This window comes from Mycetomoellerius zeteki, unplaced genomic scaffold (assembly GCF_001594055.1).
Source record: "Mycetomoellerius zeteki isolate Tzet28-1 unplaced genomic scaffold, Tzet1.0 scaffold364, whole genome shotgun sequence".
Taxonomy (NCBI): Eukaryota; Metazoa; Arthropoda; class Insecta; order Hymenoptera; family Formicidae; genus Mycetomoellerius; species Mycetomoellerius zeteki.
In genome coordinates this window covers 828,254-846,362 of record NW_017257354.1, presented here as the reverse complement: position 1 = coordinate 846,362, position 18,109 = coordinate 828,254, and the positions used below count along the sequence as shown (strand labels likewise).

Genomic DNA, 18,109 nt, shown 5'->3' with positions numbered 1-18,109 from the left:
CGAGTTGTGATTGGCCACTGCTTTTCCGCTTTCTGCTTTTCAGTCAAGGGCTGCGTTCAGCAGACTCAACAGTTTTGCAACCGTTTTATGATTGTCTGCTGAGATAGGACCATTCTTCTAGATCTAAAAGTATGATCCAATTAGCGCGAAGGAAACTTCCAACAGTTGCAAAACAAACGTTCTGCTGAACGCAGCCAAGGTGTGAACGCGCCCCAACTGTTGCGGACTCGGAGCAAGATCCGTAAGCGCTCGCTGCTATTGGATGATCTAAAAGAATACACCAATAGCAGCGAGCGCTCACGGATCTGCTTCGCAACAGTTGAGTCTGCTGAACACGACCTTTTAAATTTCAAGATCGCTCGATGATCCTTCACAGGATGAACATCTGAATGCCAGCGCATGCGTATGGATACACTCCTTAAGGGTGAGTGAGGGTGAGTTTACGGGGTGGAAAATGTATGTACGTATATTTTGTGATGAATCGTGAGAGAGACGTTATTTTAATATACATTGACAAATTATTCATCTTTTGTTGATCTGACATTCTCATTACGACTAATTATCCTTCCGCGGTTAATTCGTTACGTGTTTTGGTTAAAATATAATGTAATGCCGCGCGGATGATAAGGGTGAGTGTATTTACCACGTCTTACCATATGTTCAACCTGCGATATATATACATTTATATCATTTCCAGAAGAGCGTATTTTCGTGCTTCATATGTTGTAAACCAAAGAATTCCTTTTAGTACAATTGTAATGACGCGGGTTACAGGCGATTTTTTCACAAATCCACTTGTATACACCATTTATTAAGCGTGACTTAATTATAGTTACGCTGTCTCTTCTAATTATAGTATCTTATGTGTAAAGAAATTGTTAAAATTATTATCGATTTTGGTCTTTGGATATGCAATATGCGCAATCTTTTTTAAACCGAAGGCCATTTTTAGGTATAGGCAAAATCTTCTCAGGCCTCATAATTTCTTTCATTAGAATATATGTACACACTCGCACACAGAAAGAGCGGCAGGGGGGAGGGAGAGGAGGAGAGAGGGGGAGAAAGAGATGTATTAGAGTACATGTGCCGGAATACACGTACAAAAAAAATACGGTGTATGTGCGCGCGCGCGCAGAATATCATATTTTAATTAATAACTGAAACTTATTAATTAAACGAAATAATATAGATAAATAGCTAAATTTATGAAAAAAATATTTGGAACAAAAATTGTATGATCTGAAGGGGACAAGTAATGGTAAAATCAATTTTCGTAAAAATTCATTTTCCAAGATCATCTAAAGGTCATTGCCATTTTTTAAGTCAAAGCTGCAGTTATATAAACTTTTTTGCATAACAGTTCTTCTAATTCTGCATTAAAAAAAATTTTTTTAAGAGGTATTGAAAAATCTAGTTTTTTTTTCGAAAAATTGTATATTTTATTCTGGGTTAAATCTGCTTTACTAGCAATAATTAAATTCTTTATTTCAAATTGAGCCAAATTGATTTATAATGTATATGGATTTTTTTGCTTAAAATAATTTTTAGAACACATTTTAGAAGTTTGTGGAGCACTTTGTATATAAATTCGACTATTTAATAGCATCGTGTATCTACACATGACCATCACAGATTATAGTATTACAGATCACTCTTCTTGTGCAAAATGAAATTTGATTGTAATGTCTCATAAATATAGGTTCATAATTAAAATGGATGTTCACGGTGCCGGAGTGGTTGCAGTTCTAAGCACAGTTGGAGCCGCTACCGGAGCAATCTCTGCAGTAATTGTCTATACCATTTGTGCGCGTCGCCGCCGATTGCTTACTTCGGTTGGAGGACCACTCAACTGGCACGTAACTATGTATTTTTCTGTGTCCCGTTTTAATAGTCCCAGGCAAATGTATCGAAAAATATGGAAGATACAGAAAAACGTTTCGAAGATTTGCAAAAATGAATAAATAGTAAATTTTTTTTCCAGGTTTGAAAAAGATTTGTTGGATAGAGCCGAAGAGGCAGCTAAATCATCAAAGAATGTTTTAGCTGGTGTCACGCTTTCGCGGGATAATAAAATTATCAAACGTAATGATAGTCATTCGGATGATGATGAATGGCAATCTGATCACGTATTCGATAGCATTGCCAGTGACTCTCCTAGAAGAGGTAGACATACGTACACATGTTTTAAAAATTGTATTAAGGAGTTACAAAAAAAGAGTATCGCAAACTGAAAAATAGCTGTAGTAGGACAGATAAATCCGAGACAACCTCTCTGTTCTATAGCTAATCAACAGGTTTGAAAAGCCTTATTGTTGTACGATACATGAAATATTAGGCTGAGATCTGAGACATACCATAATCTTTCCTATTGGTTGACGTTACACGCTCTACCAATAGGAGAGCACAAAACGTCATTAATCCAACCCAAGTTAATGCAAACCCGGCCGAGTCGAAAACGCTATAAGATATAGTAAAATAGCTTATTGTAGTTTGTTGTTTTCTCACTTTATCTCATACTTATGTTCTCAATTAATAGTAGACGCGCGTGCGCGCCAGACAGGTGTTCTAACTCTTACTAAACTAGAGGAACTCTAGCCAGGACCAGATAAAATAGGTTTTTTGTGAATCCATTTTAAATATAAAGTGGATAAATAGACGTTTTAATAATGATTTTTGTGCTAAATTGGCTAAATGTTTTAAGAACATTGTAAACTCAGTAGCTTTAAGAATTTGTAAAAAAAAGTAAGAACTGCCATTTGCAAAAAAAGTTGACTTTGAAATATCCTTCGAACATGCTGCGCCATTTTATTTCTCCCACAAACCACATGACTTAATTTATTTGAAAACAGTTAAAGAACTTATTTTAATTATTTGCGATTCTTGTGTTATGTGAATCATCTTGTATATCTGAAAATTTCTTTCGCAGTTATACAACATCTTTCGGAATCGGATGATATTTCTCCATCTCCAATGAGTCCGCTTGCGCCGCCTATTCCAGACGGCACATTGATTGCATCTGAGAAACGCATGATAATCGTCAGACCGCCGCGGAGTAAGGATGGATCTCACTCCAGATTGAATAGTGTCGAGATCGAGTCAGCTTCACGGAACAAGGTTTATATTTTTCTTAAATTCTTCATTCATCAATAATTGCATTACTACAGGTAATTATAATTTTGTACCACAGTTGTCATCTTCCTCTTCGACTTCTTCGTCCGACGAAATTAGGGGTGAATTAAAATTAGGATTGATATATGATACTAACGCTGGAATACTTACCGTGAAACTTATCGAGGTATAATTTTTCACATATTCTATATCTACTTCTCACGCACATTAAATATTACCGTTGATTATATAGATCGGAATAATCATTTTTCTTTTCGTTTTATAAAGGCACATGATCTTCGTGCTCGAGAATTAAGCGGCATCGCAGATCCTTATGCCAAAATACGTTTGTTACCTGATCGCAACAATGTGTGGCAAACTACAATACACAGGCGTACTTTGAATCCTGGTAAATGTCTTCCTTCTATTATTTTTACAGAATTATCGCAAAATGACTCAATTCTCTTTAAATCATTGAAATATTTTACATATCTAATTTCTTTTTCTAGTATTCGATGAAGATTTCGTTTTTGAAGTAACGCCTGTATCATCATTGGCTGAAAGAACATTAGAAATCCTGCTCTATGATTTTGATGCGTTTACGAGACATCGTGGTTTAGGCTATGTACAACTTCCTCTTTCTTCCATGCCGGATCTCGGTACAAATTTGATCACTATCGTACAACCAGTTATGCGATATGGAGCGGAGGGTGGATTTAGAGCGCCGCCTCTGGGTGAATTAATGGTTTCCATTTCATATCAGGTGTCTATAGAGAAACTGACAGTTATTATTGTCCGGGCGAGAAATTTACCCATTCTCGACGATCCCGCAAACGCTAATTCGTATGTGAAGGTATGTATATGTATATGTATGATATTTGTCCTAAAATTTTCTTACTTAAGATGAACATTGTTTAGGTATCACTTATGCAGGACGGTAAAAATCTTAAGAAGAAAAAATCGAGTATACAACATGAGGCTACTAGTCCTGTCTGGAATGATATTCTTACCTTCGATATTAATAGCGACATATTACCGAAGTGTGTCTTACTATTTTCTGTACTGCGAGCGAATGGTAATCTCTTGGGTAAGTGCGAAGTATCTGGCTTATGTCAAAAAGAGTTGTTTCAACGTGTATTATCCGGAAAAGGTGCTTCGGCACAATGGTTGCCATTGTCAGAACCAGAAGCGCAACATGATGATAATGGAGAATTAAAAAATTAAAAAAAAATCGCTATAGAGTGTGTGTGTGTGTGTGTGTGTGTGTGTGTGGGGCGCGCGCGCGCGCGCGCGCGCGCACGCACATACATATACATATACATATACAAGGTGTCCCACCCAAATTTTTCGACAGCACTTGTATGCAAGTAGAACGGATTAAACTGATTTGAAATGTACCAGTTTGCAATTTTCGTATAGTAATAATAGTAATAGTAGTTAATAGGGATAATAGTAATAATAGTTAATAGAAATGACAGATATTCGGCAACTATCCGGTATTCAGCCGCTTCTTTATATAGTCCGGCCATCCGACCAGAAAAAGTCATCATATTAAATGTGTTTTCTAAAGTAAAATTTTATTTAAAAACTGATTCACTAACGACCTGACCTGGAATTATTGGAAAAATTAAAATTTTGTGAAATATATATGCAATATTCTCGAAATATGTAACGACATACAAATAAATTTTTAAACGACATTTGAATGTTTCTTTTCATTTTATAAATATTTCAAGAATATTTAGAGTTTGCTGGATATTTTTCTGGGAAATTTAATTTTCCGGCGATAGAAATTAATATTTTATTAAGTATTGTGCGAAAATTGTAAAATGATATAGGACTTTTCGAATCAGTCCGCTCTATCCACATATGATCGTTGTCACGAGAATTAATTGACACCCTATATAAAATGGCTAAAGTATTAAAATATCTTACCTCTTACAATATCTTAACAAAAAATGTTTTAAATAAGAATTATTTTGTTTTGAAGAAAACAAAGTAATACCTCAATTTGATATTGACATTTTCAAAGTCATATCAAGATTTGATATAATCTGGATTTTAATTACTAACCTGATTATGAGAAGGGATATAAACATAGGACTTAAAAAATTATAATTTAGTTTAAGAAAAATTAATCTTGAAATGATCTGAAATAAAAAGTGCAATATTAACATTTTTTATGTAAAATTGTTCCTCTGTCTATATTTCTTTTGATATTAATTAAAGAAAAAATAATTATTGACTTCTCAGGCAGAAATTATTGATCGAGCAATGTCAATTTATCAATCATTTCTGACTAGGTAACTTCTTACAATGAGATGTGTTTCGAAGCAATTGCAATATTGTTTTGAATAAATTATTTCAAAGAGGTCATAAAATATCTTTTTGTTAATATATATAAGTTAAGCAAAAATTATTTTATTAAATTAAATAAAAATAGAGCAATTTTTTATATAAACTTTCTAAATATAATTTTTTTCGAAAAATGATACACGCTATGTAACTAATAAGTGAAGCTTTATCATGCATAGAATTAATGGTATTCTCAATTTTAAGTCATCTTAATCAAAGTCTATATAACAAGTCTATAAATACGCATATCTCTGTAATAATATAATTATCTATCTCTTTATTAGGGCTCTCATTTTATTCCGTTTTTCAAAGATACGTGTAAACGTAAAACGTTTATCCGTTTATATTCGCTTTCAAAAAAACGTTTACTTGACGGTAAACGTTTACACGTTTAATTAATATCCGTTTATAAAAGAAACATTTTTCCGAATATACGTGTAATTAACTATTATACGTTTAAACGAAAATACATTTACATGTATATTTAACATATCTATCTATGAAAAACATCTTTTCGAATATTTTAACGTTTTTTAATAAAATTAAAAATCGAATTTTTTGCATTTTCTCAATTCGTCACACTCCTTAATAAAGGGATAAACGTTTATATAAAAAAAGTGAAAATATTTGGAAAAACGATTCTAATAAACGGATATGCGTGTAAATTATCTAATTATACGTGTAAATGTGTTTTCGTTTAAACGTATAATAGTTAATTACACGTATATTCGGAAAAACGTTTTTAATAAACGGATATACTAATTATACGTGTAAACGTATTTTCGTTTAAACGTATAATAACGAGCCCTAATCTTTATGCACTTTTAACAATTTCTAATAAGCATTTGTGTAATTTTTTACTTGTATTCATTATTATCTAAGACTACTATGATGTTGCCTTCATTAGCTTTTGTACAACAAACGGATTCTTTTTAAAAAATTGTTTTGTAGATTTAACTAGATAAGCTAATTTATTATTAACATCATCATTCTGAGATCTGCAGGACAAAAGTTTTCAAAATCAGGATAGATAAATTTTTATTTGTAGACTTTGATTCAGAACCGAATTTATTTATTTTTATATTATTTTCAATATTTTTTATGAACTCGAACAACATCTCTACGATCGTAATCAGGTAATAAAAAAAATTTTCTCCTAACTGTAATAAGCATTGAATTTCTTCCGGAATCGAAATAGAGGATGAACTCATGAAATGCCTCTGATATTACAATATGAGAGGAACCATAAGCTTATTCTCAAAGTTTCGGTTTCACTTTAACTTAATTTGTTTGTTGTTGTGAAAAAGTAATTTCATGAAAGGAATAATCAGATTTTTCGTTTCATACTCGCATAACCAGGTTTTTTTCTATGATAAGGAAACTTAGCGAGTTCGATTGGATACACTCAGTGCGCACTGGTGCACTATAAAATCATCGTACGTAAATTGATGTAAAAATGTATGTTAATATAAATATAAAAACGGATTAAATGAACTCTTCAATATATGTTATTGTGTTAATTAAAATCTATATTTTATAATTCGAAATATTTGTATTTTACTTTTACACAGATTAAATCAGTGTACAACAATTTTAATATGCACTAGTGTGTACTAGTATGTCCAACCGAATTCGCTGTTACTTTTGGGATGCCCCCCGTAATTATCCAAATTCTATAGCGGCACACATAGTTATTGTTAAATAAGACGGTCTATTAAAAATAAATCCGTCAATGAAAGCAGGTTCTTTTGACGACGGAATAGTTATATTAAATGTTATATAAAAGATTGACTGAATTTATTAGCACATATTATTGATCAGCAGATAAAATGAGGATAAAATGTAATAGTTATAGTTCACTCTGTTGAATATATACAGTAAAAAAAAAAACAGAATTCTGGTATATACAAGATATAAGAGTAACTGTACCAATTTTTTTTTAAATTGCATTTTTTTTTTAATATTTCAGATAAAATTGTAGAGTTTTAAGTGTTGCACTTAATAGCAATATTAGTACAATCTTGAATTACTCTTGAATTGCTCTAATCTTGAATTATCAATGTAACATAAATATTAGTTTAAATTGTTTAATAGAAACAGTCATTATTCAGAAAATACATTATGAAAAGTATCTTTATTATGTGCCTTGAAAAGCTCTCAAGGTTAGATATAAAAATACACAATAAAATTAGGGATTTCTGTTTAAATATTCAAATTAACATTTCAAGATAATTTTTGTTACCTTTTCAACGCTATTCAAGATTATATTGATATCATTATCTAATGTGCGCTACTTAAAACCCTACAATTTTTGTCTGAAACATTTTTTTTTCAAAAGGCACATTTTTAAAAAACGCCTGATATTAGTTGCTTTGTTACACTCTATATTACAAAATATTTCGAAAATATGCAATCAAAGAATTCCAAATAAAAATTGTAATATTTCAAAAACCATTTTTGGTAAAATTACATATTTTCAAAATATTTGCGTGATTAAGATTAAAATTTATCCTGCGTGTATGTGTGTATGCACGCGTGCGTGTGTATATATACATACATAAAGAACAGATCACGAAATATATTTTCATCCTATATAGAGGACATCAAACATGTTTTATGTATGTTTCACTGATAATTTCATACATTATGCATATACAAATGACAGAGAGAAAAGTAGAACTAACTCTTATTATTTGTGATCGCTTTTTTATGGTTGGGAAAAAAGTATACACTTTCTTTTTATCAAAATGTTTTATTATTTATATTATGTGTACAATGTAACTGTACATAAAAGGAATGGACCAACGCGATCCCTGATCCTAGTCGAATAGACCTGTAATTAAATAATAGATTGCGATTAACATAGAACTAGTTATATCCATCGAAAAGGATGATTAATTTTTACTGTATTCTCATTTTTTAAATATTGTCATCATGTATACTCTGTAGCTAATACATGCTATATTAATCACTGAATATTTGTTATGATTTTCTTTCAGGGTTAGCAAAATTTCATTTTTTTTTTATAAAATCCATGCCGGTGGTAAAAACCAGTATTTACAGATTTTGGCAGAAAATACCGACAAAAACTGTTCTGTTAAAAGCAACAAAACAAACATAGAAAATTTTGTTATCGATATTTTTCAGTATCTTATTATCATTATTCTACTTCAGCGTCAATTGAGTGTTTTCTAAATTTAAGCTTTATTCAAAATTAATGATAATAGATTGGGAATCTATGTTTAATCACTTTCTTGAGATTTAAATAATATAAAATTGATGTAAATTTGATAAATTACCAAAGCCCATATCATCGTCTGATTCTTCTTCTGGTTCTTCCTTCTTCTTTTCTTCTTTAGCTGGAGCAGCTTCAGTGCTAACGGGTGCCGCTGCAGCTGGAGCTTTAAAAGGGCAAAATAAAAATATTTTTCATACAAAAATAATAATTAAAAAGATTAGATATATTTGCCTGAATAAATCATTCAAACAATACAAATTTATATTGCATCATATTATAAACGATATTCTAATAAACACTGTAATTTTTCTATATTTTTTATGTTGTTAACAAAACTTTCAAGATTACATCTTTATCGATAAAATCAGAAAGTTCGTTATCAGTTTCCTTTGACCTCTTTTGCTAACCGAGCTAGCAATTTAAAACTAGATCGGTGGATGAAGAGGTTAAGATATACAAGTTTTTCATAACTTATTTAAGAAAAGGAGGCGGAAATCAAAGGTATGATCCCGGACAGTCAAGCAGAATTTAGAAGAGGAAGGTCAACGCTGGATAATTTTTTTCATACTGACGCACTTGATACAAAGGGAAGTAAATCAGGAAGAAGGAAAGAGAAAAGTATATATGATATTTGCGGATTTAAAAGCTGCTTTCGATAAGGTAGATAGGAGTAAACTTTGGGAGATACTTAGAGACAAAGAAGTAAGTGAATATTTAGTAAAGAAGATAGAAAATATGTATGAAGAGACGGAGGTGAGGATAAGAACGAAGCAAGGATACACCAAACAATTTAGAACAACGAAAGGAGTAAAACAAGGCTGTGTGATGAGTCCACTTCTGTTTAATTTATACATTGCGGATATAGATAAGGAATTAGGGAAAAGAGGGATAGGAGGAGTGAGATTAGGTAGAGACAGGATATGGTCGTTAGCATACGCGGATGATTTAGTTTTGATAGCACATAATAGAGAGATGTTACAGGATATGATGAACATGCTCAAAAGATTTTTAGAGGGGAGGAAACTTGAGTTGTGTACAGAAAAGACGAAAATAATGATGTGTGGAGGGAGTGGGAGAAAAAGGAAAGAGAAATAGAAATGGAGGAATAAGGAGTTAGAGGAGGTGCAGGAATTTAAATATTTAGGATATATTTTAGACAGAAAGGAGAATTATAAAAAGCATATTAAAGAGTTAAGCAAAAAAGGAAATATGGTGGTAAGAAAAGTGTGGGGTTTAGGAGAAAAGTTATGTAGAAACGATTTTAGAAGGAGATGGATGTTATTTAAATATTTAGTACAGAGTGTAATGGCTTATGGGGTAGAATCACTCTATGAACATATAATTCAAGCACTAACTGCAGAAACTCACATAAATATTTTTATTTGTATTTATTAAAAAAAGATTTGCCACTTAATTATTTATTCCCGAATTCAATTTTAATAATTATAAACGGAATTTACTTATATATATATATACATCAACAAATAAAACGATATTTCAAAACATATCAAAACATTTACTTAATCTTGCTGTATTTTGTAAAAAATAATATAAAACGAACATAATTGCAATTAATAATTACAATTAATGTTTACAAATAGATTACCAATAGAAAAGTACATGTGTTACCTGCTCCTACAGGTGCGGCTCCGACACCGGATCCGATGTTGGTGATCAATTCCTTAACATTTATGCCTTCTAAAGCTTTAGCGAAAAGTCCAGGCCAATAAGATTCAACATTTACATTGGCTGCTTTTAAAATTGTTTGTATTTTTTCACCCTGTGAAATTGAAATATATTAATTCAGGAGACAATATACTGATAATAAATTACATTTATTTTTCATTTTGTTTAAAATCAACTTTCACATTCTATAATTGAAGGTAAAAAATAGGTCAGAAATATAATTCTTTATTTCTAAGTTCATATAAAAACACTAATCATTAAAATTTGAAATTGAATTTAAACTGCGTTTGGTTTTGACGCTTTCAGCGTTTCTCACGCTGTTTTACATCTAATGAACGATAAAAACAGAACAATAAGTGCTTAAAGCGCATAAGCGTCCAAACCTTACGCAGCCTTGAGCTTTAACTTTATTTTTACCGATATTTTTAATATAAACGAACACGTGTAGAATCCAGTAAACTGAGAGGTTAGTAGACGCAATAAATCGAAACGATTTTGTCAAAAGGAGATATAATACAGATGATAAAATTATTTAATAAACAAACATGAAAACGTTAATGGAATACACCGATAATGGAATATATACCAGTAAAATGGAACAAAAATAATGTAAAGGTGATAAACCCGCGTGACGATATATTTTATACTTACAGTTACGGCGATATCATCGTCAACGAGTATCAACGCAGAGTAAACGCACGCAAGCTCGGCCTCGGTCGTCATTTTCTTTGTTTGGATTTAATTACTTAGAAACGGATGGAACTTAAAATTGGTGTAAGTCGTCGACAAGACCTTAGCTCTACGAGAGAGAACAAACACCCAAGTTCGCAACTTCACCGGAAACGAAAGAGGATTTTACCGGATATCACGTGATAAAATAAACGTGGTAACTGAACATGATAAGCCGATATTTCATGTGTCGCTCGGCAAGACTTTTCAAGCCTGTTGATTGGCTGCAGAACAGAGAGATCCTCTCTATTCCGCAGCCAATCAACAGGCTCGAAAAGCCTTAAGGCCATCACACGTACAAAAATTTTAGACGTGATCGTAAGATCGCAAGCAAATCGACCAATCACAATCAAAATTAAGATCTCGCGTTTTTAAATGCTCAACTGTGATTGGCTGATTTGCTTATGGCCTTACGATTACGACTAAAATTTTAGTCGTAAAATACTATAGTATTTTCCTAGTTTTTCGTATACGTTTCTTTTCAAGAATAGAGCCCCAGGCTAATCATTTCAAGGTGCGTTCCGAAACTCAGATCCGTCAACTCCGAGTATTATTTATTCTTGTTCACAATGGCTGCGTTCAGCAGACTCAACAGTTTTGCAACCGTTTTATGATTGTCTGCTGAGATAGGACCATTCTTCTAGATCTAAAAGTATGATCCAATTAGCGCGAAGGAAACTTCCAACAGTTGTAAAACAAACGTTCTGCTGAACGCAGCCAATCATAAAACGGTTGCAAAACTGTTGAGTCTGCTGAACGCAGCCAATCATAAAACGGTTGCAAAACTGTTGAGTCTGCTGAACGCAGCCAATCATAAAACGGTTGCAAAACTGTTGAGTCTGCTGAACGCAGCCATTGTCTGCTGAGATAGGACCATTCTTCTAGATCTAAAAGTATGATCCAATTAGCGCGAAGGAAACTTCCAACAGTTGTAAAACAAACGTTCTGCTGAACGCAACCAACGTTCGATGAACAACAAGGATAAAATGATACTTGGTTTGACAGTAAGGCCGGAATCAGACTACGCATTAAAGATTGAAGTTGAAGATTGAAGATTGAAATTTGACCAATAAGGACGAAGAAATTTTAGCTCCTTTCATTTCGATTGGTCAAATTTGAATTTTTCAATCTTCAATCTCAATCTTCAATACATAGTCTGATTCCGGCCTAACAAGAAATACCAAAAACGCATGCGCATGTGGCCATAGAGTATGAAAACGCGTCGCAATGGGTGCGTTCAGCAGAACGTTTGTTTTGCAACTGTTGTAAGTTTCCTTCGCGCTAATTGGATCATACTTTTAGATCTAGAAGAATGGTCCTATCTCAGCAGACAATCATAAAACGGTTGCAAAACTGTTGAGTCTGCTGAACGCAGCCAATATTTCGCAGGTGTGACAGAGTTCCTAACCTCGATAGTCGTTGAATTTAACGCTTAATATCTCGGTTCTCGGGGCAGGGCAATGCTTATTGCTGTCAGATTCTTTCGTTTTGTGCAAAAACGCGTCGTATAAGCTTAATCTTATTGATATTTTATTTATTGATAATTTTTTGAGCTGCTGTAGCGGAACTGTAGGTACAATTACCCTAACCAAAATAATTAAATACTTATATATATATGTCTACACGTATCGCCGAAATTAAGATAATTCAATAGAAAATTACTAATTAGTACCCGTATCAAGTATACGATGTAAACTAAGCCATTAGTTCATATCAATTTGATACGTGTACTAACCGATTTAACGGTGTAAAAGGGATCATTGTATAACCCCCATTACATTTACACTGAACTAGAGATTAAAAAAAAAAAACCGATACGTATAAATAACAATCGTCGACATTTCAGATATTAGGGAGTATGACTGACTCGGACATAGACTTTGAAGATGATTTCTTCTTTGAAGAGGATAAAATGTTGGTTATGTAGAAAATTGTGGATATTAATGTTTATTAGTTATAATTTATTATACTACATTCGTTATGCTATATTACAGCCTTAATATGCTTTCTTTTGGTCGTAAAATGCATGTCTAAATGTCACGGTGTGGTGGAAAAGTTTAACAAGCGATTCAATTATTCCAACCACATTTGCAAATATTAGCATGCTTCAAAGTTTCAACACATATCAACTTTGGATAAAGCTTTTATCGCTCTGACCACCATACCATCGGCTAGCATGGAAATGCACCAACTGGCTATGATGGAAGATCGCATGTACGCACTGTTTTTATATTATTTTTATATCGTATTATATTGATTTTTTTTATATTCTTATCTTTTTGCGTATCAAATTCAATGTTTTCCTTTTACACTGTTGCTTATTGGGACCTAGGCCAGATATAGAACTGGTCACGCAAGATCAATATATACAGCTGCAACTCGTCAATCTGTAAGTTTTGTTATTAAGCATTTTGTCATGAAAAAAACATTTATATTTTCAATCTATTATGTTAATATTGTAGGGAACTCAGTGAAAAACCAAATATAAATAAATTACTTAATATTAACCTTCGTGGTTGTTAATGCATTTATAATACATTATAAGGCGATAAGATATAATTTGTAAACTATTGGAATGTACTTACCAACAATTTGTACTTATCAATGAAAGTTGTTGGTAAATACATTCAAATTGTTTGCAAATTATATTTTATTGCCTTATAATTACATTATTGACATACAACTATGGAGACTCATACAGATAGTTTATATTTGATTTATGTTTATTCCTGAAACCAAAATATTTTTACTATTAATTTAATTCAGTAAAAAAATTAATCGAATACATATGACAATTTTTTTTTTTAATTTAAAAGCACTTAAAATTTTACACAGCATAAAATTATTGTTAAATATTTAACTTAAGACTCATATGTTAATAAATTTATAATGTGTTTAGATGTAAATGATTTTTAATAAGATATTTTATTTATTGTAATAAAAAACAAAAGAAAAGATTTTTCTATATTTTCTGTTTTATATTTTCTGTATGCAAAGAAATCAGCTATGCATTATTTATATAATTTTAATTATATATATTTAGTTATATACTATTTATACAATATAACATTATATACATATATTAGTTATGTACATATAAAATAAATAACATTTTCTCATTTAAAAAAAAAATTTTCATATTTAATTTTAATAATATTAATATATATTATATATTGATTATATGTTTAATATTTTTTCAATACTATTTTTTTGATACATAGAAGATTATGTATTATATGCTATGTGCATTATTACTAATTTAATGCTTAATTATGGATTTATTTGAATTTTATAAAACCTGAGAGAAATATTTTTCAATATTAAGATTAGACAGGACCGCTTATATGAATAAATCAATTAAGTACAAGAAGTGTCTGTTACAAAGTATTTTTGTATATTTAATAATTTTTTCTAAAAGATTTAAAATGCTATATATTTACAGTAAAGATCAATTATATGTTTTTTATAAATTTTCTTTAAATTTCAGGGGCATGACAATTACATCTGGGAATGTTGTAATACAGAAGGATACTAGTAATCTAATTGGTATAAGCATCGGCGGCGGTGCACCACTTTGTCCATGTCTTTATATTGTACAAATTTTCGACAATACACCTGTTGCTGTAGATGGTACTCTTCAAGCAGGAGACGAACTTGTGGCGGTGAATGGAGCATCAGTAAAGGGTAAAACTAAAGTGGAAGTTGCAAAAATGATACAATCTTGCGACTCACAAGTCAGCATTAATTACAACAAGTTACATGCTGATCCAAAACAAGGTCGTACACTCGACATCGCTTTAAAAAAGGTGTGTGCGTGCGTGCGTGCGTGCATACATATATATATATATATATATACACACACAGGGTCTTCAAAAAGTCTGGAAACGGTCGAATATCTCGAAAATGAAGCATTTTTGAGAAAAACGTTTCAGACAAAAATTGTAAGGTTTAAAATGATGTGTTTACTGATCTAATAAGTTTGACCTTGGGTGGCGTCATCAAGGCCAGGTCAAGGTCACGTCGATCTTTTTAAATGGAACCCCCTATTTTTCATTACATTTTCTTGTAGCTTACATCGAGACCTTTTCAAAACACTATAATAAAATATTTTTTCATTAAGTATTTTTCGAGTTATAAGGCTTGAAAGTTAAAGTACAGTCGGCATTAGCATTACGCAAGTTGTCCGACCGACGAAAAAATATTTTATGCCCAGAACAACTTTTTCTGTTTATGTTTTGTCGTATTAAGAACAACAAAGATATTTTAAATATTTAAATTGTAGGAAACATTCTGTATATGACATTATAACAACTTTTATTCTGCTGAAATTATATAATAATTAAATTTCCGAATTTATAGGTAAAGCATAGATTAGTTGAAGGAATGGGTAGTACTACGGCTGACGCACTTGGACTATCACGAGCTATCCTTTGTAATGATGCCCTTGTCCAAAGATTAATGATGTTAAAGCGTACAGAAAATTTCTATAGAGGTCTCGTTACACATGCTAAAGCTACATTACATGCTTTTTTCGATCTGATACAAATTTATAAAGGTACAAAAGTTTTGAATAGGTATTGTCAGAAGCTCTGCACAAAATTATTACACAGTATTTACTCATTCAATTGTTTCTTTTCAGTATTCGGGGATGCTTTTGCTGCCATAGGAGTTCGAGAACCGCAGCCACGTGCCAGTGAAGCTTTTAGACAATTTGGAGAGCATCATAGGCAAATGGAAAAGTTTGGAATGATAATGTTAAAAACTCTGAAACCAATATTAAGTGACTTGGGAACATATCTTAACAAGGCCATACCGGATACACGGTTAACCATTAGCAAGTACGCCGATGCAAAATTTGAATATTTATCTTACTGTTTAAAGGTGAAAGAATTAGATGACGAAGAGCAAAGCTGCGTCGCTCTGCAAGAACCTCTTTATCGCGTTGAAACAGGCAATTACGAATATCGTCTGATACTAAGATGTCGGCAAGAAGCTCGTGCAAGATTCGCAAAGCTTCGCTCAGATGTGCTAGTAAAGCTTGAACTGTTGGACAATAAACACGTTCAGGATGTTGTATGGCAGTTGCACAAGTTTGCAGCAGGTCTAGCCAAGTATTATGCCAATACACGGGATTTATTGTCGACAGTAACATTATTCCCGGTTGAAGTCGATTTGTCACATTCCGCATTTCAATACAAATCTACCGGGCCGCAAACTTTAACGGATTTAAGTGAAGATATCGAAGAGTACGAATCGGAAGAAAAACAACAGAACATAAATGAAGAACTTCTCATTGATACATCAAATTTCTCACTGAATTTAACCGATAATACATAGCAATACTTCTTGAGTTTCTAAAGTATTTCGAGATAAGTAAGATTTTTGTTACTATGTACTTATATGTGAGAACTTTGTAATTTAATTTCTGCTTTCAATGCAACTGTGATTATAGAATTAAAATAAGTCATGGGCATGTTATACATACAGAGCGTTTGATAATTATTGAAAGCTCTTGTGCAGACGAAGTGGACTAAATAAACTAAATAAGTAGACCAAATAACTGTGTATAAAAAAGTCCTATACCACATTTCTCTTAATCAAAGGGATGTTAGCGTGACAGCTAAACGCCAGGTCATCGTCTTTTACTAATTCAACGCGATTTGTGGACATACAAAGTAACTGTCTTCGTTGCTTCTTTCGATAACAATCATTACTTTTTTTTGTAATGATATAATGGTTATTATATATTTTTACAGTAACGTAAAATTCATCCCTTTTATCGTTATTTAATCCTTTAATAACTATTCAATAGATCGCATTATTTTTAATTGGTTATAATGTGAATTATAAAGTAGATTTTTAATATTGGCAATAAATATTAGAATGTACTCTTAATAACAACATTAATATTTAAAAACAATGTTTATTAAAAATTTTTAATAAAATTACGTTTGTAAATTACAATATAATTTTCTAACAATAAGCCTTAAATGTAGCGCAACTGGCTTTTTCGATTTCATTGCTGGCCAGTTAATTCAAGGGTGCATCCCTTACCCCGAATCTACAATAGAGTTTTAAGCCATAAGAAATCGACGAATCATAGTCGATTGTTCTCTATGATTATTCTCGGCATCTTTGATCTGGCGCAAACGACCGCCATGATGAAAATTGTGTATGAACACCTATAAGGCCAGAATCAGACTACGCATTGAATATTGAGATTAAAGATTGAAAGATTGAAATTTGACCAATTAAGGGCCATTGTCACCAAGCTCAGTTAACTTAACTGGGCCAATTGATCCATCGGAATTGACCAATCTATCAATTCTTCAAACAAAATGCGATTGGTCAATTCCGATGGACTAACTGGCCTAGTTAGATCAACTGAGCTTGGTGACAGTGACCCTAAGGGCCATTGTCACCAAGCTTCGATTAACTTAGGCCCTTAGATGCTCTACGAATTATTTCATTGGCTACTGAGCATCTAAAGATAAATTTAAGAAAGCCTTAAGTATAAGGTCTGACTATGAATACGGGCATTAGTCGGCCTAGTAACTTTGCAGGCTTCCAACTTAAGCTGATGTCGGAGAATTAATTCAGCTCGCATTAGCTGCGTTCAGTAGACTCAACAGTTTTGCAACCGTTTTATGATTGTGCTGAGATAGGACCATTCTTCTAGATCTAAAAGTATGATTCAATCAGCTCGAAGGAAACTTCCAACAATTGCAAAACGAACGTTCTGCTGAACGCAGCCATTAATTCAGCTCGTATTAATTCTCCGATATCAGCTTAAGTTGGAAGCCTGCAAAGTTACTAGGCCGACTAAGTTAATCAAAGCTTGGTGACAATGGCCCTAAAACAATAGGAACTAAAATTCCTGTGTTCTCACTAGGCAAGTAGGACGGTCTCGAAATAAGAACCGACTATAAATATCGGCCTATCAGATTCTTTGATCTTAGATCCTTCTCTCATAATGGCTGCGTTCAGCAGAAC

The 18,109-nt window shown here is 32.2% G+C and overlaps 3 protein-coding genes across 7 annotated transcripts; 2 read left to right on the top strand and 1 right to left on the bottom strand.

Moving 5' to 3' along the window:
• Positions 1-560: 560 nt before the first annotated feature.
• LOC108725817 (synaptotagmin-5) lies at positions 561-4,350 on the top strand. The gene is made up of 8 exons (XM_018453052.1): positions 561-629; positions 1,700-1,852; positions 1,982-2,163; positions 2,927-3,114; positions 3,188-3,295; positions 3,397-3,517; positions 3,618-3,961; positions 4,027-4,350. Exons 2-8 carry the CDS (start codon positions 1,713-1,715, stop codon positions 4,330-4,332), a joined length of 1,389 nt encoding a protein of 462 aa, XP_018308554.1. The 5' UTR covers positions 561-629; positions 1,700-1,712; the 3' UTR covers positions 4,333-4,350.
• Positions 4,351-8,199: 3,849 nt separating this feature from the next.
• Positions 8,200-11,244, bottom strand: LOC108725804 (Ribosomal protein LP1). Its single transcript, XM_018453030.1, has 4 exons — positions 11,039-11,244; positions 10,331-10,481; positions 8,763-8,864; positions 8,200-8,296 (listed from the first exon to the last, which is right to left on the bottom strand). The coding sequence occupies exons 1-4, from the start codon at positions 11,108-11,110 to the stop codon at positions 8,283-8,285; spliced, it is 339 nt and encodes a 112-aa protein (XP_018308532.1). The 5' UTR covers positions 11,111-11,244; the 3' UTR covers positions 8,200-8,282.
• A 1,242-nt stretch (positions 11,245-12,486) lies between these two features.
• Positions 12,487-16,673, top strand: PICK1 (protein interacting with PRKCA 1). 5 transcript variants are annotated; one of them, XM_018453034.1, is made up of 6 exons: positions 12,963-13,030; positions 13,111-13,330; positions 13,449-13,505; positions 14,604-14,922; positions 15,476-15,671; positions 15,756-16,673. In XM_018453034.1, the coding sequence occupies exons 2-6, from the start codon at positions 13,293-13,295 to the stop codon at positions 16,451-16,453; spliced, it is 1,308 nt and encodes a 435-aa protein (XP_018308536.1). In that variant the 5' UTR covers positions 12,963-13,030; positions 13,111-13,292; the 3' UTR covers positions 16,454-16,673. The 5 variants fall into 5 exon arrangements, with proteins under 5 accessions (XP_018308539.1, XP_018308538.1, XP_018308537.1 ...); XM_018453037.1 differs by lacking the exons at positions 13,111-13,330; positions 13,449-13,505 and adding an exon at positions 12,487-12,505; XM_018453036.1 differs by lacking the exons at positions 13,111-13,330; positions 13,449-13,505 and adding an exon at positions 12,497-12,685.
• The last annotated feature ends 1,436 nt before the right edge of the window (positions 16,674-18,109 follow it).

What these genes read in the sequence shown, in the direction of transcription:
- LOC108725817 (XM_018453052.1), top strand. Translation starts at nt 1,713, where the DNA reads ATGGATGTTCACGGTGCCGGAGTGGTTGCAGTTCTAAGCACAGTTGGA. An exon ending in GTTGGAGGACCACTCAACTG is followed by an intron (nt 1,853 to 1,981) that starts GCACGTAACTAT and finishes TTTTTTTTCCAG; the next exon opens with GTTTGAAAAAGATTTGTTGG. An exon ending in ACGCTAATTCGTATGTGAAG is followed by an intron (nt 3,962 to 4,026) that starts GTATGTATATGT and finishes AACATTGTTTAG; the next exon opens with GTATCACTTATGCAGGACGG.
- LOC108725804 (XM_018453030.1), bottom strand. Translation starts at nt 11,110, where the DNA reads ATGACGACCGAGGCCGAGCTTGCGTGCGTTTACTCTGCGTTGATACTC. An exon ending in ACGATGATATCGCCGTAACT is followed by an intron (nt 10,482 to 11,038) that starts GTAAGTATAAAA and finishes TCAATTTCACAG; the next exon opens with GGTGAAAAAATACAAACAAT. An exon ending in AGCCGCACCTGTAGGAGCAG is followed by an intron (nt 8,865 to 10,330) that starts GTAACACATGTA and finishes GCCCTTTTAAAG; the next exon opens with CTCCAGCTGCAGCGGCACCC.
- PICK1 (XM_018453034.1), top strand. Translation starts at nt 13,293, where the DNA reads ATGGAAATGCACCAACTGGCTATGATGGAAGATCGCAT. An exon ending in TCGACATCGCTTTAAAAAAG is followed by an intron (nt 14,923 to 15,475) that starts GTGTGTGCGTGC and finishes CCGAATTTATAG; the next exon opens with GTAAAGCATAGATTAGTTGA. An exon ending in TCTGATACAAATTTATAAAG is followed by an intron (nt 15,672 to 15,755) that starts GTACAAAAGTTT and finishes GTTTCTTTTCAG; the next exon opens with TATTCGGGGATGCTTTTGCT.